Source organism: Gekko japonicus, unplaced genomic scaffold, assembly GCF_001447785.1.
Source record: "Gekko japonicus isolate JY-2015 unplaced genomic scaffold, Gekko_japonicus_V1.1 scaffold1743, whole genome shotgun sequence".
NCBI lineage: Eukaryota > Metazoa > Chordata > Lepidosauria > Squamata > Gekkonidae > Gekko > Gekko japonicus.
The window spans coordinates 113,284-129,439 of record NW_015173724.1 but is presented as its reverse complement, the minus strand read 5'-3'; the positions used below and the strand labels follow the sequence as shown (position 1 = coordinate 129,439).

At 44.8% G+C, this 16,156-nt stretch overlaps 1 protein-coding gene across 5 annotated transcripts in view; it reads right to left on the bottom strand.

The window, feature by feature from the left end:
• The window catches only part of PUM1 (pumilio RNA binding family member 1), a 116,959-nt gene that overhangs the window by 54,862 nt on the left and 45,941 nt on the right, over nt 1–16,156 (bottom strand). For 3 of the 5 annotated variants that reach the window (XM_015423384.1, XM_015423383.1, XM_015423379.1), the window contains exons 4-9: nt 13,546–13,654; nt 12,016–12,194; nt 7,917–8,083; nt 7,026–7,296; nt 4,138–4,231; nt 1,616–1,732 (exon numbers count right to left, since the gene is read on the bottom strand). In XM_015423384.1, the coding sequence (XP_015278870.1) occupies nt 1,616–1,732; nt 4,138–4,231; nt 7,026–7,296; nt 7,917–8,083; nt 12,016–12,194; nt 13,546–13,654 (937 nt within the window). The remainder of the gene's footprint in view (nt 1–1,615; nt 1,733–4,137; nt 4,232–7,025; nt 7,297–7,916; nt 8,084–12,015; nt 12,195–13,545; nt 13,655–16,156) is intronic. The other 2 variants (XM_015423381.1, XM_015423382.1) reach the window with 2 other exon arrangements.

Below are 16,156 nucleotides of genomic sequence, written 5' to 3'. Positions count from 1 at the left end.
ACTTCACTACAGCATCATTGGATAGATAAGCCAGTGTGGTGTAGTGTGCATAGTGTATAGTGCCAGACCAAGATCTGGGAGACCCAGGTTTGAAAGCCCACTCTGCCAAGGAATCTTGCTGGGTAACCCTGGGCCTGTCACACGCACTAAGCCTAACCCACCTCACAGGGTTGTTGTGAAGATAAAAGGGAGAAGAGGAGAACAAAGTGAGCTGCCCTGAGTTCCCTCGGGGGAGAAGGGTGGGTTAGAAATGAAATTAACAAACAAACCACATGGATTGAAGCAGATGTAATACAGGAGGGCTGCCTTGACAGTGGGTAAAAAACCCAGCAATGTCAGGAGGGGGCCTACACTCTCCTCCCCCTCCCTCCCTCTCTGCAGGCCAACTCCCTTCCCCAGCTTGTGGGTAAGAATTCTGTCGGCACAGGCCTTAGTTAATAGGAACTAGAGGTCACCTTGAAAAGAATGGTTAGTCTTAACTGCAGTTAACCCTTGAGTCAATGGGAGCACAGACCCATGAAGAAAACCTGGAGAGAGAATTCGCAGAGAGGGGACGGAACCTAGAATTCCGTTGCCCCAGAACCTCTTTCTTAGCTGCAGTTAAAACAGCCACAGTTGACACAGCAGAGTCTCTTTGATGACTAATTCATAAGGTATGCCCCTATTAGTCAAATACCTTGGCTACATACTGTGCTGAAGTCTCTCAGGCTGATTCTGCAAGAGAATATTCTGTGGGAAAACAGATACAACTATAACCTCTCTTTAATCAGAGTTGCGTATCCGTCAACCCTCTGGCAATGGGTCTAAGATTTTGTTTTGAAAGAAGATACCTCCTCCTGGAAAAAGGCAATTCAAGTGTGGGGAGGGGAGGGAGACAGCCCAGTTGCCAAAGTCCTGCAAGCCATACGTTTACAGTATCAAGCAGCTATATTTTAGCTACAAGGGAAGGCGGCATGATATAGCCTGATCTCACCACCTCTTCTTAACCACTTGGCTTGAAAGCCCCTTGCTGGGTCCGCCGTAAGTCAGCTGAGATTTGTTGGCACTTTACACACACACATGCACACTTCAGCTGATGAAGTTGTGAAGGCTTAAACAGCATGAGACACCACTGTTGTGTGGTCTTATCTGTGGTCCAGTACACAGGGGTCACTCTGGACAGCACCTCAGTTCAGATGTTGCATCCAAACCACAACCTGGCCATTCAGAATGCACCCAAGGCTCACACAGCGTCTCCAGCCCATAGGGCTCCCTTCGGTTATCTCCTAGCCCACAGGAGTCAGAGTCTGCCATCACTACCAAATTGAGCAATCCATGGTTACTGCTAACCACATACGTGCAGCCTTTTGAAACAGAAAACCATTACCAACCTGCGGTTTCCAATTCTGGCATGGAGTAAAGCTAGGATCAGGAAGTTTAAGAGTGACAGATGGCGCAGGAGGTGGCAGAGGGTGAAGTGTGGTGGTGGCAGCATGCAAACCTGCCCCTGGATTTGACTGCTATGTGTGAACAGCATTCGACACAACATGGCGACTTTCCTTTTCAATGTGTTTACCATTTCATCACAACTGCCCAAGGCTATTTCAAACCCGCCACCTTGGGCCAAGTGTCTCACCTAATGTCGCAGCCGCCGCGAGCCCTGCTGCGTAAGGATCCGTTCCAGGTGGAGCAGCGCTGATGATGTATGGGTTGGGCACAAAGGCGGCAGGAGCTAAACCTGCTGAAAACATACCTGTCAGTAAAAACAAACTTGACTAGAACTGCAGCCCCTATCAGGACGTTTATTGCGCTCAGTGGCCAAGATGACTATCTAAGACAGGCCATGGTTCAGAGGGTTCAACGGGGCAGGGCCTGAACAAGGGCTACATTGAGAAAACTAAAAGCGATACCTTCTTGCACATACAGCTCTTAGAGGCTTTCAGAGCTGCCACTGCAAACCGTGGTTTGCTGATGTGTGCGTGAATCTGGAGGATCCTCAGTGGTCACCTGCCCCTCCCTTTAAGCACAGCAGGCTAACTAGGGATTTATTCTTTTTGCAGAAAGCCATGATTTGCTGTTCTAGCCAAACCAGCAAGCTAGGATCGATGTTTGCACTGCAAGCCAGAATCAAATCCCCGTTTCTACTCCTGGGTTGCAGGAAAAGCACAAACTTTTTAGTTTGCTGGTTTGGATGCTAACTGCAAATTGTGGTTTGTCACAGAACTATCTAGTTATTTGGCCAGGCTGAAAAGGAAGAGGGAAGGAGGGGGAGACGGGAGTGCATGGAAGCCCAAGGATCACCCAGATTTTCCCTCTGGGGGCTCAAAAAAAAAAGAGGGGGGAAAAGGATCAACCAGATTTGTTCACACATAAAACAATTAACGTACCCTTACATCTGTGATAGTATTTTTGTTAATTCTAGGGTACCATAAAAATATAAAAGGTTAAAATCTTTCAAGGTCAAATGAAAATCAGCCATGGCAACCAAAGGGAGGGGGGAAACAAGAAAACTATCACTTCTACTGCAAAACAATTTTCCTTTGTAGTTCTGAGCTGTTCCCTAGAGCAATTCAGAAACACTGCTAAGGCTACGTCAGTCATAACACCAGACTTCAGTATCAGCGAAGTCTGGTAAGAGACAGAAGGGAGGCAGAGAATGTGGCTGAGAAAAAATGTGGGGAGGGGGAGTGGAGGACCACAATGCGCACTGCTCGAATGGTGCATGTTCTACTCCAAAAAGACAAGCTGCAGTGGACAAGCATGAACTGCTCCAGGAAAGTCTGAATGCAACACTCAAGAAATATTCAGTTCTCCCAGGCATTCACATTCCGCTTCTTTGGATCCCAGCTTATGAATGAAAGGAACATTTGAGTGACAGAATGAATGTCTTGACATCCTTACAACACAGTGACCTAGAGATGAAGGCTAAACAGCTTCCACGCAATCATGAAGCTGCCTTATACTGAACCAAACCACTGGTCCATCAACTTCAGTACTGTCTACTCAGACTGGCAGCTGCTCTCCAGGGTCTCAGGCACAGGTCTCTTATATCACCTACTGCCTGGTCCTTCTAAACGGAGATGCTGGGGATCGAACTTGAAACCTTCCACATGCCAAGCAGATGGCTCTACCGCAGAACCACAGCCCTCCCCCTAAAACTGTGCAAAAGTCCCATTTTCAACAGGGAATTATTATGTCTTGGAGGTAAGCAGTAAACTGTCTTTATATTCAACAAACTGGTTGGAAGTAATAAATACAGATTTACCTAATGCCAATGTCAGCAGGCTTGGGTTTTGTGCCCCCATCTTTTTTACCTAATACCCTTAACCAATCAAGTAGATACGTCACCATCCCTTCTTTTAGTACTTTGATGCTACTGAGGAATGGAGCTACAGAGGCACAGAACTGTTTCAGTCACCTTCGTTGGGAATAGCAGGAGAAGAGAAACACCAGCACCACTGATCAACTGCCAGGTGCTCCTATACAAGAAGGGCATCAAGGGAAAAGCTATGGATCTAACACTGGTATTTGTTTCACTAATGACAGCACCTTCGTCCAGTGCATGGTGCCTTCCTTTGATGCAAAAGGCTTGTGCACTGGAGAAAGCTGCTACTTGTTATGGGAACAAATCTGAAGGATCCAACCCTACGCCTTTCTTAGAGTCAAAACCCTAACAGAAGCCCCATGGAGAGGCCTAATTTCGGTATGTGCTTTTCTACTGCTTGTTTCCAATAGCAGGCAAAACTACAGCATGGAAAGGGGTCAATGTGGAAAGGTGAAGCCACATTGGGAAGAATTAAACCCCCTTTACTCCCCATGATGCGATGAGAGGCCTTGATCCAAAATAAGACCCTTCTATGACTTCTATGAATATTTTTTAAAACATGAGGGGCGTTCTATTGCAAGTGTCCTCCACCTTGTCTGTGTTGACGTGTAAACTAAGACTTCCTTTCAAAAATTGCAAACTGCTCAAATCATGTCTGGCTCATAAGAGTCACACACAAAAAAGGCTCTCATTATAGAACCAGTGTTCTCGGGGATGGCAAGTGCATCATCACTCCCTGACATGGGAGGGGGGCTGTGGGTGACTGCCCTAAGGGGTGAGGAAGGCAAATCTACTAGGACTTTGAGCACCCAACGCAGGACCGAAGAGCTTACCTATGTGCGGCTGATGAGCGGCTGCCAATGCATATTGCTGCTGCTGTGCGGCGGTCAGCTGCTGAACGGCGAGTGCGTTCGGTCTTTGGAACAACTGCAAAGTGAAAGGAAGAATATACGTGAGAGACTGAAAGCACTTCAAGTCGTTCTAATGATTTTGAGAAAACAGCTGCCAGTAAGGAGGTGAAAAGAGTGGAAATACTTCCACAGGTTCTCTTTGTCCAAAGATGGTATGCGCATTTATGCGTTACTGGAATAGAGTCATACCTAAAGAAATGACTCAAATAGGAATTTGGAAACACATCTGAAAGTTGTTAGGAATGTTTAATATTTTGGTGGTATAATATTTGCATGGAGAACTTTTTCTCTCTTCTTCTTCTTCATGTTTCTCAGAGTTGGATATAGATATTCATGATAATTATGGAATGATTTGAGCATTCATTCACTTATAGCTTGTAAACTTTGACATTTCTTTTAAAAGCTGTGCTAATTTTACTCTATTGGGTTAACTTGGCAGATCACATAAGAGCAGCCAGGCTGGATAAAATCAAACTAACCAGTCCATGTAATCCAGCACCCTGTTTTTACCCAGCAGCCAACCAGATTCTCCACCCTCCCTGGAAAGCCCAGAAGCAGGACATGGATGCCAGAGCTGCCCCCCAACACATTTGTACTCAAAGGGACACTGCCACTAAGCATGGAGATTCCATCTCATCCACCTGGCCACTGAAGGACCCCTCCTCCACTAATCCTTTTAAAGCCAACTAAAAATTAGCACCCCACTGCACAACCTGATACCAGCCAACGCTACCCGTCACTCCTCTCTGAACAAAAGAAGCACGGAGTGATGACCTATACGAAAGCCTCTTTGTAAAAGATTCTTCTCAGACAAAAGAGTCTTTTTTCCAAAAGTGATTCTGTCAGGGGAAGACGAGAGGAAAAGACTGCTCAGTGGCTATAGCAGCACCTGTTAACACCTGGCTGTTTCTTCTCCTTCCCACAGGCACTTAAGGCCTACAGGCCACAGCCTAGAGCAGCGCAGAAGATTTGCAAGGAGAGAGAGAGAAAGTCCTCCTGTGTACTCAGGAGGAGCCCCCAACCCATTATTCCCCCTGGTTTATATCTACCGTATTTTCTTTTTCGTATCCTGGATCCCTTTGGTTTCCTACTGGAGGAAAAGTAGGATACAAATCTATACAGGTTCTACCAATAGATATCTGACCCTATTTTCACCCCAAACCTGTTAATGTTATGACAGTGGCACCTTCTGCCCACAACAAGTTACCACAATCTGCTTTCACAGCTTTCCCTCCGGCATGAATACATTAGTTCTAACTATTCTCACACTGGGGACTTTTTCCTCCCTCTCACTGAGACTTCATTGTGTCCCCGCCCCCAAATGACAACTCAGCCCATGGTTATCCAAGAGTTGAAATGGAACACTTTTTTAAAGACCTGCTTCATCCCACCTCCAATGCAATTGTGGCTAGCTGCCACAAAAGTATTGTACAATGGGTGTAGGAAAAGATGTGCAACAGTAATGGAAATGCTATATTTGAGTCCAGTACCATCTTAGAGACCAACAAGATTTTGGTGGTATAAGCTTCCGAAAGTCAAAACTCCCATCACCAGATACAAGTAGGAATGGAGATCTGAGTCTTTTTATTCCAGTTAGAAGGTAGAAGGCATGCTGTAAAGAATGTCTGTCAACAATGCCATGGTACAACGCAGAATGTTATCATCTTGATTAAAGGAGGGGAGAAATGGTTAGAGGCAGAAAATTAGCATCTGTAGTGAGATAAGAATCCTATGCCCCTCTTGAGGCCTGGGGGGAGGGGATCCATTCTTCTGAATTTGTGAATGAACTCAAATTCAGTAATCTCACAGTGTAATCTCCCTTTGAAGCTTCTCTGTTTGAGGACTGCCGCTCATAGGTCAGCAATAGTAACAGAAATGGAGTGCCATTGTGATGCAGTAGTTAAGAGGGTTGAGCCAGGCCCAATGAGACTAGAATTCAAATCCTTGTTCCCTGTGAAACTCAATAGGTGATGCTAGGCTAAGTACAACATAGGATTGTTGTAAAAATAAAGTGGGAGAGAGAAGAGCCATGTACAGAGCCCAGAGCCCCTTGGAGGAAGGATAGAATATAAATGAACCATGACAGACAGCTAGTCTGGCTCTGCAACCGACGACAAGACAAGACAATGACCTCAGACAATGGATTTTTGTAGGTGGTAGCCTCTGCCTCACCCCACCCCCATCCAAAGGCCAGATTGCCCAACTCTCCTTCCCTCCTTGATCCCCAGGCATCTTTCAACACAGTACAGTGAGTGGTGCATAGCCAAGAGGGCTTCACAAACTCCTGCCAGATAAGAGACTTCGGGAGGCCATGCTGAGCATGCACCACTTGCTGTGATGTGCTGAAAGATACCAGGGAAACAAGAAGGGAAAAGGAGAGTCAGCTGCTCCAATTTCAAAGGGGGTCCAGTGGAGGAAAGGGTGGCAGAAGCACAGGACAGCCTCTTCAGGGAACACCCCTGCTGAGTGACCACCGGACAGAAGGCAATTTTTCTATGAAAATTGACCCAATCAGCTTTCACTGGGTAGATTTCCCCTGTGCTTTTGGCCAGTAAAAACACGAAGCGACATTCATCTGAAGGCATAAACTCCCCAGCCTGCCTCCTTCTTCTGGACTTGACATTGAATGTGTTCCTCTAATCTACTGTCCTAGGAGCCTACGTTATAAGAACCCAGAGTCAGGGGTTTACATGCAGGTAAGAAAACAATGGTGTCACAGGCCTGATGGTGGCAAAAGAACATTGTGGAGGTGGACAGGGATCAGGTCCAGTGAGAAAAAATGGGGAAAGATCAATAAACATGAAGCCCACCTGTTGTTGAGAATTGTAGTCAAACAATCCCACGGTTGCTGCAGCTGAATCCACAGGTACCTGAGTCCCGGAGTAATCAAACTGAAGGGGTTCCATGCCAACATGTTCCATGGGGTCCAGCGGAACACTCTGAGACTCCATGTTGGAGAAATCCTCTACTGGCTTGGCACCATTAGTACTTGCTAACTGGGCTAAGCCCTCAGATCCGTTCTGGTTTGGCCCTAAAAGATCCACGTCGCTGGCAGAATTCTGGCAATTCCCAGGAGTCCGGCTGAACAAAAGGAAAAATGGTAAGAGATACAAAAGCACAATAGGTGTGTTCTTGATCCCTTGGAAGCAATTTTAAAATATAATCATTTTGCTGCATCTAAACAATTCTCCCCCTCCCACCGGCCCGGCATATGTGACAGTGTTCATCTGTCGTGGAGAGACGGCCGGGAGATTGCCCCTGCCACTGCTCTGCAGAAGCACTTGTGACTGCCTCCGAAGCTCAGCACAATATGGACAAGTTTCTAACTTCTATCAAGGCTTAGGAGGGTGGTGGAGGCCATGACTGCATGTGCAGAAGCTGAGCATGATATCAGAGACCGCCATGGCCCACCTGGCACGCCAACAAAGGGACAGGGTGGTGGAGACCACAAGGTTTGGCTTTTGGAGACTGTTGCATGTTATCCTGAGCTCCTCGGAGGAAGAGCTGAAGAGCGGGATAAAAATGTAGTCATAAATGAATGTGATGATGAACTGAGATTATTCACAGATTGTGATGACTCGTTGGGAAGCAAAACCCACTGCAGCCCTTGCGTTGAACTGTCCCTTGAAGCCCGGGACTGGCAGTTCAGGGACACGTCCGCAGGTTCATGGCAAAAGGAGCCCTCATGCAAAGCAACATACCTAAAATCTTTTGCATCAGCATCAATTCCGTTCTGTACAGGCAAGCCGTTGGCCTTATCCATTACATCCACCTCTTCCTTCAGGTCACCTAATTTATCGCCATCAAACGTGCCCTTGTTTTTCTTATCGCCTTTATCGTTGTCATCATTCTCTGCATCCCTTGGCCCCTTTATTTAAAAAACAGCAAGGTCTTAAGGCCTGATGTTAAAAAGTGATCATCAGATTTCTCGTGTTAAGAACCCACTGTTGTTGTTTTGCCATCAAATCACAACCAAATTATGATGACCTCGAGGTGTTTTCAAAGCAAGAAATGTTCAGGAGTGGTTTGCCAGTGCCTGCCTCTGCATAGTGACCCTGGACTTCCTTGGTGGTCTCCCATCCAAGTACTAACCAGAGCCAACTCTGCTTAGCCTCTGAGATCTGACGAGATCAGGCTAGCCTGGCTATCCAGGTCAGGGCAAAAACCCACTGCTCATTATAAAATCACGAAAAACTACACATCTGATAGGAATACTGCTGAAGGATTACACAGATCAAAGAGAACACATATTTTCAAGTTGGATCCTGCAAACCTACTCCATCTTGCATCAGGGAAGGCTCCTCCTGTCTAAGGAAAGCTTCCCTGCTAGCAGAACAGATCTATAGAATCTAACAAATGAATATACATTCAGGATCCAGCCAAGGAAATTCCAGTCTCAACCAAAGCAGCATGTCTTTTTAGGATTAAATGACTCCTGCTATAGAAAAAAGGCAATCAGATTTTTCCCCTGGCATTAACAGCACACACAGCGTCTCTGAAAGTTACACATTTCTTATAATCTGACACCACTTTTTCTTGTATCATTTGCACTCATGGTTCATTACACCACAATAATACAAACATGGGAGAAAAAAGCATTTGAATTTAAAATAAAGACCGGCATTTGACATCACCGTAATATGCCCTTCCACTCCCATGGTCTGTATGGAATCTGATGAAACTTTGCACTAGCAGTTCCACTGCCGTCCCACTCGTGGATTAACCCTTGCCCAAAGAAAAAGTGTACCTCACGAATCCAGCATGGAGCCCAGCCTCCAAGTAAATCATGGAAATAAAAACCGGGCAGGAGGGAGGGTCAATGCTAAGCACACCACCAAGTGCCAAAAAGGAGGGGGGGAGAACATCTTTATTAACCCTTACAGGAACATCTTTATTAACCCTCACAGGAACAGGACAGCAACAGAAATTGGCAGAAAACCTAAGAAAATATAGCCTTGTGCCGATGTCATTCTCCATTTTGTCTATTTCAACCCTATATGGGTAACAGGATAAAAATTATCCCAGTGCAGTCAGATTATACACTACAAAATACAAAAAAAATTAGATGAATACATGCATTATGGAACTAAAAAAAAAGGTAAAGGTTCCCTTGCTCGAAAGCCAGTCAAGTCCGACTCTAGGGTTGCGGTGCTCATCTCCGTTTCAAAGCCGAAGAGCCAGCGCTGTCCGAAGACGTATTCGTGGTCATGTGGCCGGCATGACTAAACACCAAGGCGCACGGAACACTGTTACCTTCCCACCAAAGTGGTACCTATTTATCTACTTGCAATTTCTTGCTTTCAAACTGAGATGGGAGCTCACTCCATCATGCGGCAACTCAGGTCTCGAACTGCTGAACTACTGACCTTCCACAGCCTGCAGTTCAGCGTCTTAACCACTTGAGCCACCGCAGCTGAAGACTAAAAACACAATTTTAATAATCCCGCACTCCAGCTCTATTCTATGGACCAATTTGACTCAAACTGGGATAGTCGCGCTGAATAAGAAAGGGTAATTTGCTACATGTAAATCCACCAGTTAGGATTACACTTCTGAAAAAACTAAGGATGCAACATCTGAACAATGTTTAACTTCTCAGCTAAGTTTATTTAAACACGACAAACTTTCTTTTGTGCATCAAAGCACACACATGCCAAATGTCATGTTAATACATGCAGTAGGGTAAGGGAGCAGTTTAAAAGACTGCTTAGTATGGCTTGGCTTGCACAAGAACTTGTCCTATATTGAAGAACGAAATTCAGCCTGATGTACATTCTCCACCAGCACTCTCTGGGTCTCGCCAGTAGCGCAGTACTGATACCTTGACAATTTGTGGAGAATGGAGGGGACTCTGTGTGGAAAGAGGGTATTTTTCTGCACTTAAATAGGAACGCAAATCTTTATGTTATTGATTCTGGCACCAGCAGTGGAGGGGGAAACTCTGTATTAATCAAAACGTGCAAATCTTTATTATTATTATTTATTTGATTTGTATCCTGTCCTCCCTGCCAAGGCAGGCTCAGGGCAGCTTACATAAAACATACTGAACAACTGAAACACAAAATTCAATAAAACCACAACAAAATGATGATAAAACAGCATAAAATATTAGTGCAATCAGAGATCTGCGCCCTATTTTTGTTTTTAAAGTTCCATGTCCAAACAATCCACACTGCACACTGAGAAAATGTCAATGCTGCAATCTGTATATAGTCTCTCTCAGCCATGCTTCCCTTTCATGGGGACTGAACGCATACAAAATAGGAAAGGTGATTCTCAGCCTTTCATATCACAAACACTCCAATTACTCGATCAAAAAACCCAGGGTCCCAAGGGTGCTTTTTTGACAGAAACAAAAAGGCCATTTTTTTCTGAGAAGGACATCTATACATTTATGGCATTCTATTGTCATATTTAGAATTTATGATAAGTTTTGGAGTAATAAAAAATTGCAGATTAAGCACAACAGATAATCCCTGGCAGCTAGGGTCAAGGAAGTGGCACATCAAAGAAACTTGCAAGTAAGGGGAAGGGGGGGGGTTAAGAAGAAATGCTGAGTGGCCACCATTACAAGCATGTTCAAAGGTCACAAATGGATGGTTTCTGACAGGTGAGGCCAGCAGGAGACAGCATGTCACCCTGACAGGTAGACAAGGGGGTCCTAGCAATTGTCATGAAAACCATTTTGCCCATATCATGGAGTGTATTCTCTTTGAATAAAAAATTAACAGCACCTTAGTGAGTATGGAAGTCAGACAAAATTAGAAAAGACTTCAGGTTGATTCTAATCAGTGACTGACCCAGAAGTTCATACAGATGGTTCAGAATGAATCAGCTATCCTCCATTTTGGTTAAAAAAGATCCTCCAGGAAGAGACAGAAAGGACCACCTGGAAGGGATTTAAAGTCAGGGAACTTGCCTTAGAGCAGGGGTGGCCAAACTGTGGCTCGGGAGCCACATACGGCTCTTTCACACATATTGTGCGGCTCCCGGCAGGGCAGCTGGGGAAGCAAAAGAGAGGCATACTTTTTCTCCCTCCCTCCCATCTGCTTTCTTTTTTCCCCTCTCTCTTTCTCCCCTATCTTTCTTTCCACCTCTTTCATTCTTTCTTTCCACCTTTCTCTTTTTCTCTCCCTCAGGCAAATAAATATCATTAGCAAACAAATAAATATCATTGGACAAATATAATTAACAATATCTGTTTTGACCCCTTTGGTTTTTATTTTTGGCAGTCACATTGTGTTAATAAAAAGCAAATTTGCATATATTTTTAATAAAAATGTATGTGTAATAATTGTTCATGTCTCGCAACTCTCAAACATCTGACATTTATTCTATGTGGCTCTTACGTTGAGCCACCCTTGACTTAGAGCTAAATGAAATGAGATTTTTTTTTTAGATTTATCAGTTACAGGAGAGGGAGCGTATGATAAGCCCATCCCCTGAATTCAATTTTGAAAGAAAGTCCTGCAACACATCTAGTTTTCATGAAAACCCTGATTTCCCACCTAGATTACTTCTGCATAACACTGGCTGAGAACCACTGAACTAAGCAGTAATACACGTGTAAGGACCACCTCTCTCTCCTAGTAAATATTTATGTTATTTGTAGTTCACCTTTCTCACTAAGACACAAGGTGGATTACAAAGAAATAAGCCTTCCTATAACAGAATCACCTCTTTTGTGTTCAAAACCTGATAGGCTCTGCTACTAGGCTTAAAATGCAGCAATTATACATTCGGATAGGAAACCAGGTGATTTTAGAGATGGTGATGCCAGGTATCATCAGAGGTACTTACAAATCCTCCTTTTCTGAGACAGGAATCCCCAGGGGATGAGCTCAACACATACTCCACCATGCTAACTCCAAGCCCGCCGCTTTCTGATCGTGGGGACAGCACTGAGTTCACCTCGTTATTTACGTGAAAACCCTGACCAGGCCTTCTCTGAACCATGATTGGCTGGGAAACAGAATGATCTGCAACAAAAAGACACATACACCCATGCTTAGACTACAACATCACTGACATCTGACAAGAGAAACAGATCAAGAGTAAAACAAAGGGGTTCTTTCCTGCAACACGAGATTTAACCTGGAGTGACTCTCCACTGGAAAAGGGAACTTGGACTGATCTACTGCCCTCTACTGTTTGTATTCAGGGGAGAGGGAATTGTGTTCTGATGATCAACCCCCCCACACACACACAAAAGGAAGCTTGCTTGCTGAGCTATTCAGAGAAGCTTTCAAGTAAGCGGTATAATGGCATGGAGACCACTATTTTCATTCATTCATTCATTCATTCATTCATTCATTCATTCATTCATTCATTCATTCATTGGATGTGTAGACCGCCTTCCCCACTACACAGGGCTCAGAGCGGTTAACAACATTTCAATGTAAATAATTACAAGTCATTTAAAAGTTAAGAACAATTAAAACAGTTAAAACAGTGCATAGTTCAGATTCAATTTCTGATGGTGCTTAAACATTTCACATCCTTCTCCATATGTGGAAAGGGGAGAGAAGGTGGAGGCCAGGCTCAATGGGGACCATGGCTGTCCTCAACAATAGGCCTGGCAGAACATCTTTGTCTTACAGGCCCTGCAGAACTGTACTAGGTCCCACAGGGCGCAGATGTCATTCGGCACAGAGTTCCACCAGGGCAGTGCCAGGGCCAAAAGAGTCCTGGCTCTGGTTGAGGACAGCTGGATGTTTTTCGGGCCAGGGATCACCAGAACTACTGACTTCTGGAAACAAAAGGCTCCTCCTGGTGAATATGCTCCACTGAAGGTGCCATTTCCCCCTTCCCATTTCTGCCTTCTACCAATGCGAGGATCCTCATGCTGGGAGCGAGCAACCCGCGCTGAGCACTACTATAAACTGAATGGACCCACAAGATCCAATCCAATCCAAATAAACATTTGGTAACTGGCGGGAGACAGAGGTCATTAGAGCAGCCTTATAAATGGGGGTCAATGGGTATCCCACACAGACTAATTGATCACCCTGCTCTCCCACCACCAATGCTCCCACTTCCTAGAAGCGCAAGAATCCAGAAGAAGCTGGTTACCATGACAATTTTGTGCAGGGATCTGTTTTGCCTAAGGTGCAGAAAGAACAGAGTATGGGGAATGCAGGCCAGCATGGCTGCAGCCAGCCCTGCAAGCGCAGCCTATTCAACAAGACCCTTTCATACCTAACTACAGAATATGGCGGAGTTATTCTTTACTTCTTCTGCACAATGTTCTGGATGCAGCAACCAAGAATGTGGGCAGGAGTGGGTGAAGAAGAGCAAAATCTAGCTAAGAAGGAAATGAACATGAAGTACCTGATGGTCCCCAAGCACTGTCTCTCCACTGATCGCCCAGAAATATTCCTTTTGGTCCATCTTTGCTAGAATCATCAGACTCCCAAAATTTTTTGCCTGGCAAAAGCTGCTGTAAAGTGAAATAAAATATAAGTCAATAAAAAGTGGAATAGAAAATTTTAGCCATTATTATAACATCTGGTTCCCAACTGCTATTCTGCAACACGCTAAATAAAAATTAATAAATAAAACAAGAGCCACGTAAAACACAAAGGCAATGGGTTGGATCCAGTGCAGCGTTTCCACTGCAGCAAGAAGTGCTCAGGAACAAGATTGCGGGGGTGGCGTTTGGATTGGATGAGACGGAGGAAGAAGTCATGAGAATGACCAGCCACTGTTGTGTAGTGGTCAGAATGATGGACAGGATCTCGGAAACCTCGGTTCACATTCCCACTCTGCCATGGAAATTTGCTGGATGACCTTGGGCCGGTCACTCTCTCAGCCTAACTTATTTCACAGGGTTGATGTGAGGTTAAAATGGAGACAAGAAGGACACAAGCTACTTTTGGTCCCCACTGGGAAAATGGCAGGTTGTACCTGAAGTAGACTGATAAAGTCATGCTCTGCAAGCTGAAGTCCTTACAGCTGCATATATACTGCTCCAGATCTCAGCCCACTCTAGTTAACTCAACAACAGGTTTGAAGAGACCATCAATGTGCTCCTTCCCAAGCCACCAGAGTCGGCTGCGAGATCGTCACAGCATGCGCGACTTCCCCAGCCCAACACAGGCCTGGCATGTGCACTAAACATGAGTCACTTGTGTGGGATTGGACATCCCAGGTACAAGAATGCCTGGCTGAGAATCACAACCATGGCACAGCAGGGGAAGATGTCTCACACAAGATTTCACGCCACTTATTCAGCAATCACATAGCAGTGACCCAACATCTTTGTCATCTAATGATCAGCAGTCACAACAAAAGCTTTAAAGCCAATCCAATAATCAGAAATGGTTTCCAAGTATTTTTGGCATGTCGGTATTTTCGATTTACTAAAGACAGATGAATTTATGCCCAGATGGTTTTTGTCTCACTGGGTTATTTTATACGTATATTTGGAAAGGGAGCCCACACATTAAAAAGAAACTGTATGCCTTTCTTTGGTTACTCAGTAGTCACAGTTAAGCTAAGTTCCTAACCCCAGCTCTTCTGATTTAGCCACGAGGAGGTGCTCTAGAGGTCTGTGTGTGAATTAAGTACCATCAAGTCACAGCCAAGAAACCCTACAAGGTTTTCATGGCAGGAGACGAATAGAGGTGGCTTGCCGTTGCCATCCTCTGCATAGCAGCCCTGGAATTCCTTGGTGGGCTCCCCTCCAAATACTAACCAGGGCTGACACCTTTTAGCTTCCAAGCTCTGAAGCGATTAGGCTAGCCTGGGCCACCGAGGTCAGGGCTCTAGCAGCTACAGATCCCAAGCAGGCATCCAGAGAGAGGCCACAAAAGGAGAACTAGAAAGCAGACAGGTCCCTGTGATGACCTGGGCTCTTTCAGATTCCACAAAGAATGATCCAAAATGAATGGTTTAGTACTATCTGCAAAACTTTTAAGGGTTTGTCCCAAACGTTTTGCTGCTGAAGGAAGTTCTGCCACATGTATCTATCCCTCTCATCAAAGCCCCCCTACATCAGCAGCCCAGGTTGTTTTCCAGCTGGTACTGACCACCTTCAAACCATGATGTTTGAAGAACTGAGGCACAAATGGAGACCCTGTGCAGTGCTTTCCCATCCCTCTGTCATTTTTACACTCTGAAAGGCAGCCTCCCACACATCAGTGTTCAAAGGGGTCACCTTTATTCTTATTTTTTAGAACCTCATACAGGACAGGAAATCAAAGCAATATGCCTGGACTTAGCCAGACCCAATTTATCCTAGTTTTACATGCCCTCCTTTATTAGTTTCTGAAAGAAAATATAGCTGAGGCCCACTACGTGATTTACATTTGGAAAGATGAGAATACTTTTAAGCGTTTTAGGGATGTGGCCAGCACTTTACATCAGTACTTATCCACTGGTTTGTTCAACAAGCCCTGAAAACAAATTTTGGGATCCATCCCCTCTCTTGGATTTCTGACTCATAAAAATGTGTTTTCAAAACCGAAGACCAGCAAGAAGACGGCCAGCTCTGTGCTGGAGAGTACTTTGACCTCCTTCTTACCTCACCCCTATGTCCCTTAGAGAACTTTCAAGCTTGTTCTTTAGAACTACTCTGCAGGGAAACCATCTCTGCCTTCAGCTGAGTTATTTTAAAGGTTTCTTGTCAGTGGTTCCATTTCTTTACCCCTAGCTTTTCCTTCTTTTCAATTTATATAGGAATACTTGTCCTAATAAGGTAGCTATTAACACCAGATTTGACAACCTCTCCAGTAGGGGGTTAAGACCTCAAAAGTTCTTTTTAAGTTGTGAAAAGAATACATTTTGTAAAAAAAAAAAAGTGACTTAAAATTTAGTTCTGTATTGCCTTTGTATGTGAGCTTGAACTCGTATTTCACTTTTAACATCCACGTGGTCTGACCGTGCGATGGGACCGACTTAGTGAGGTTATATATGGCCAAAAAAACCCCACAAAACCAAT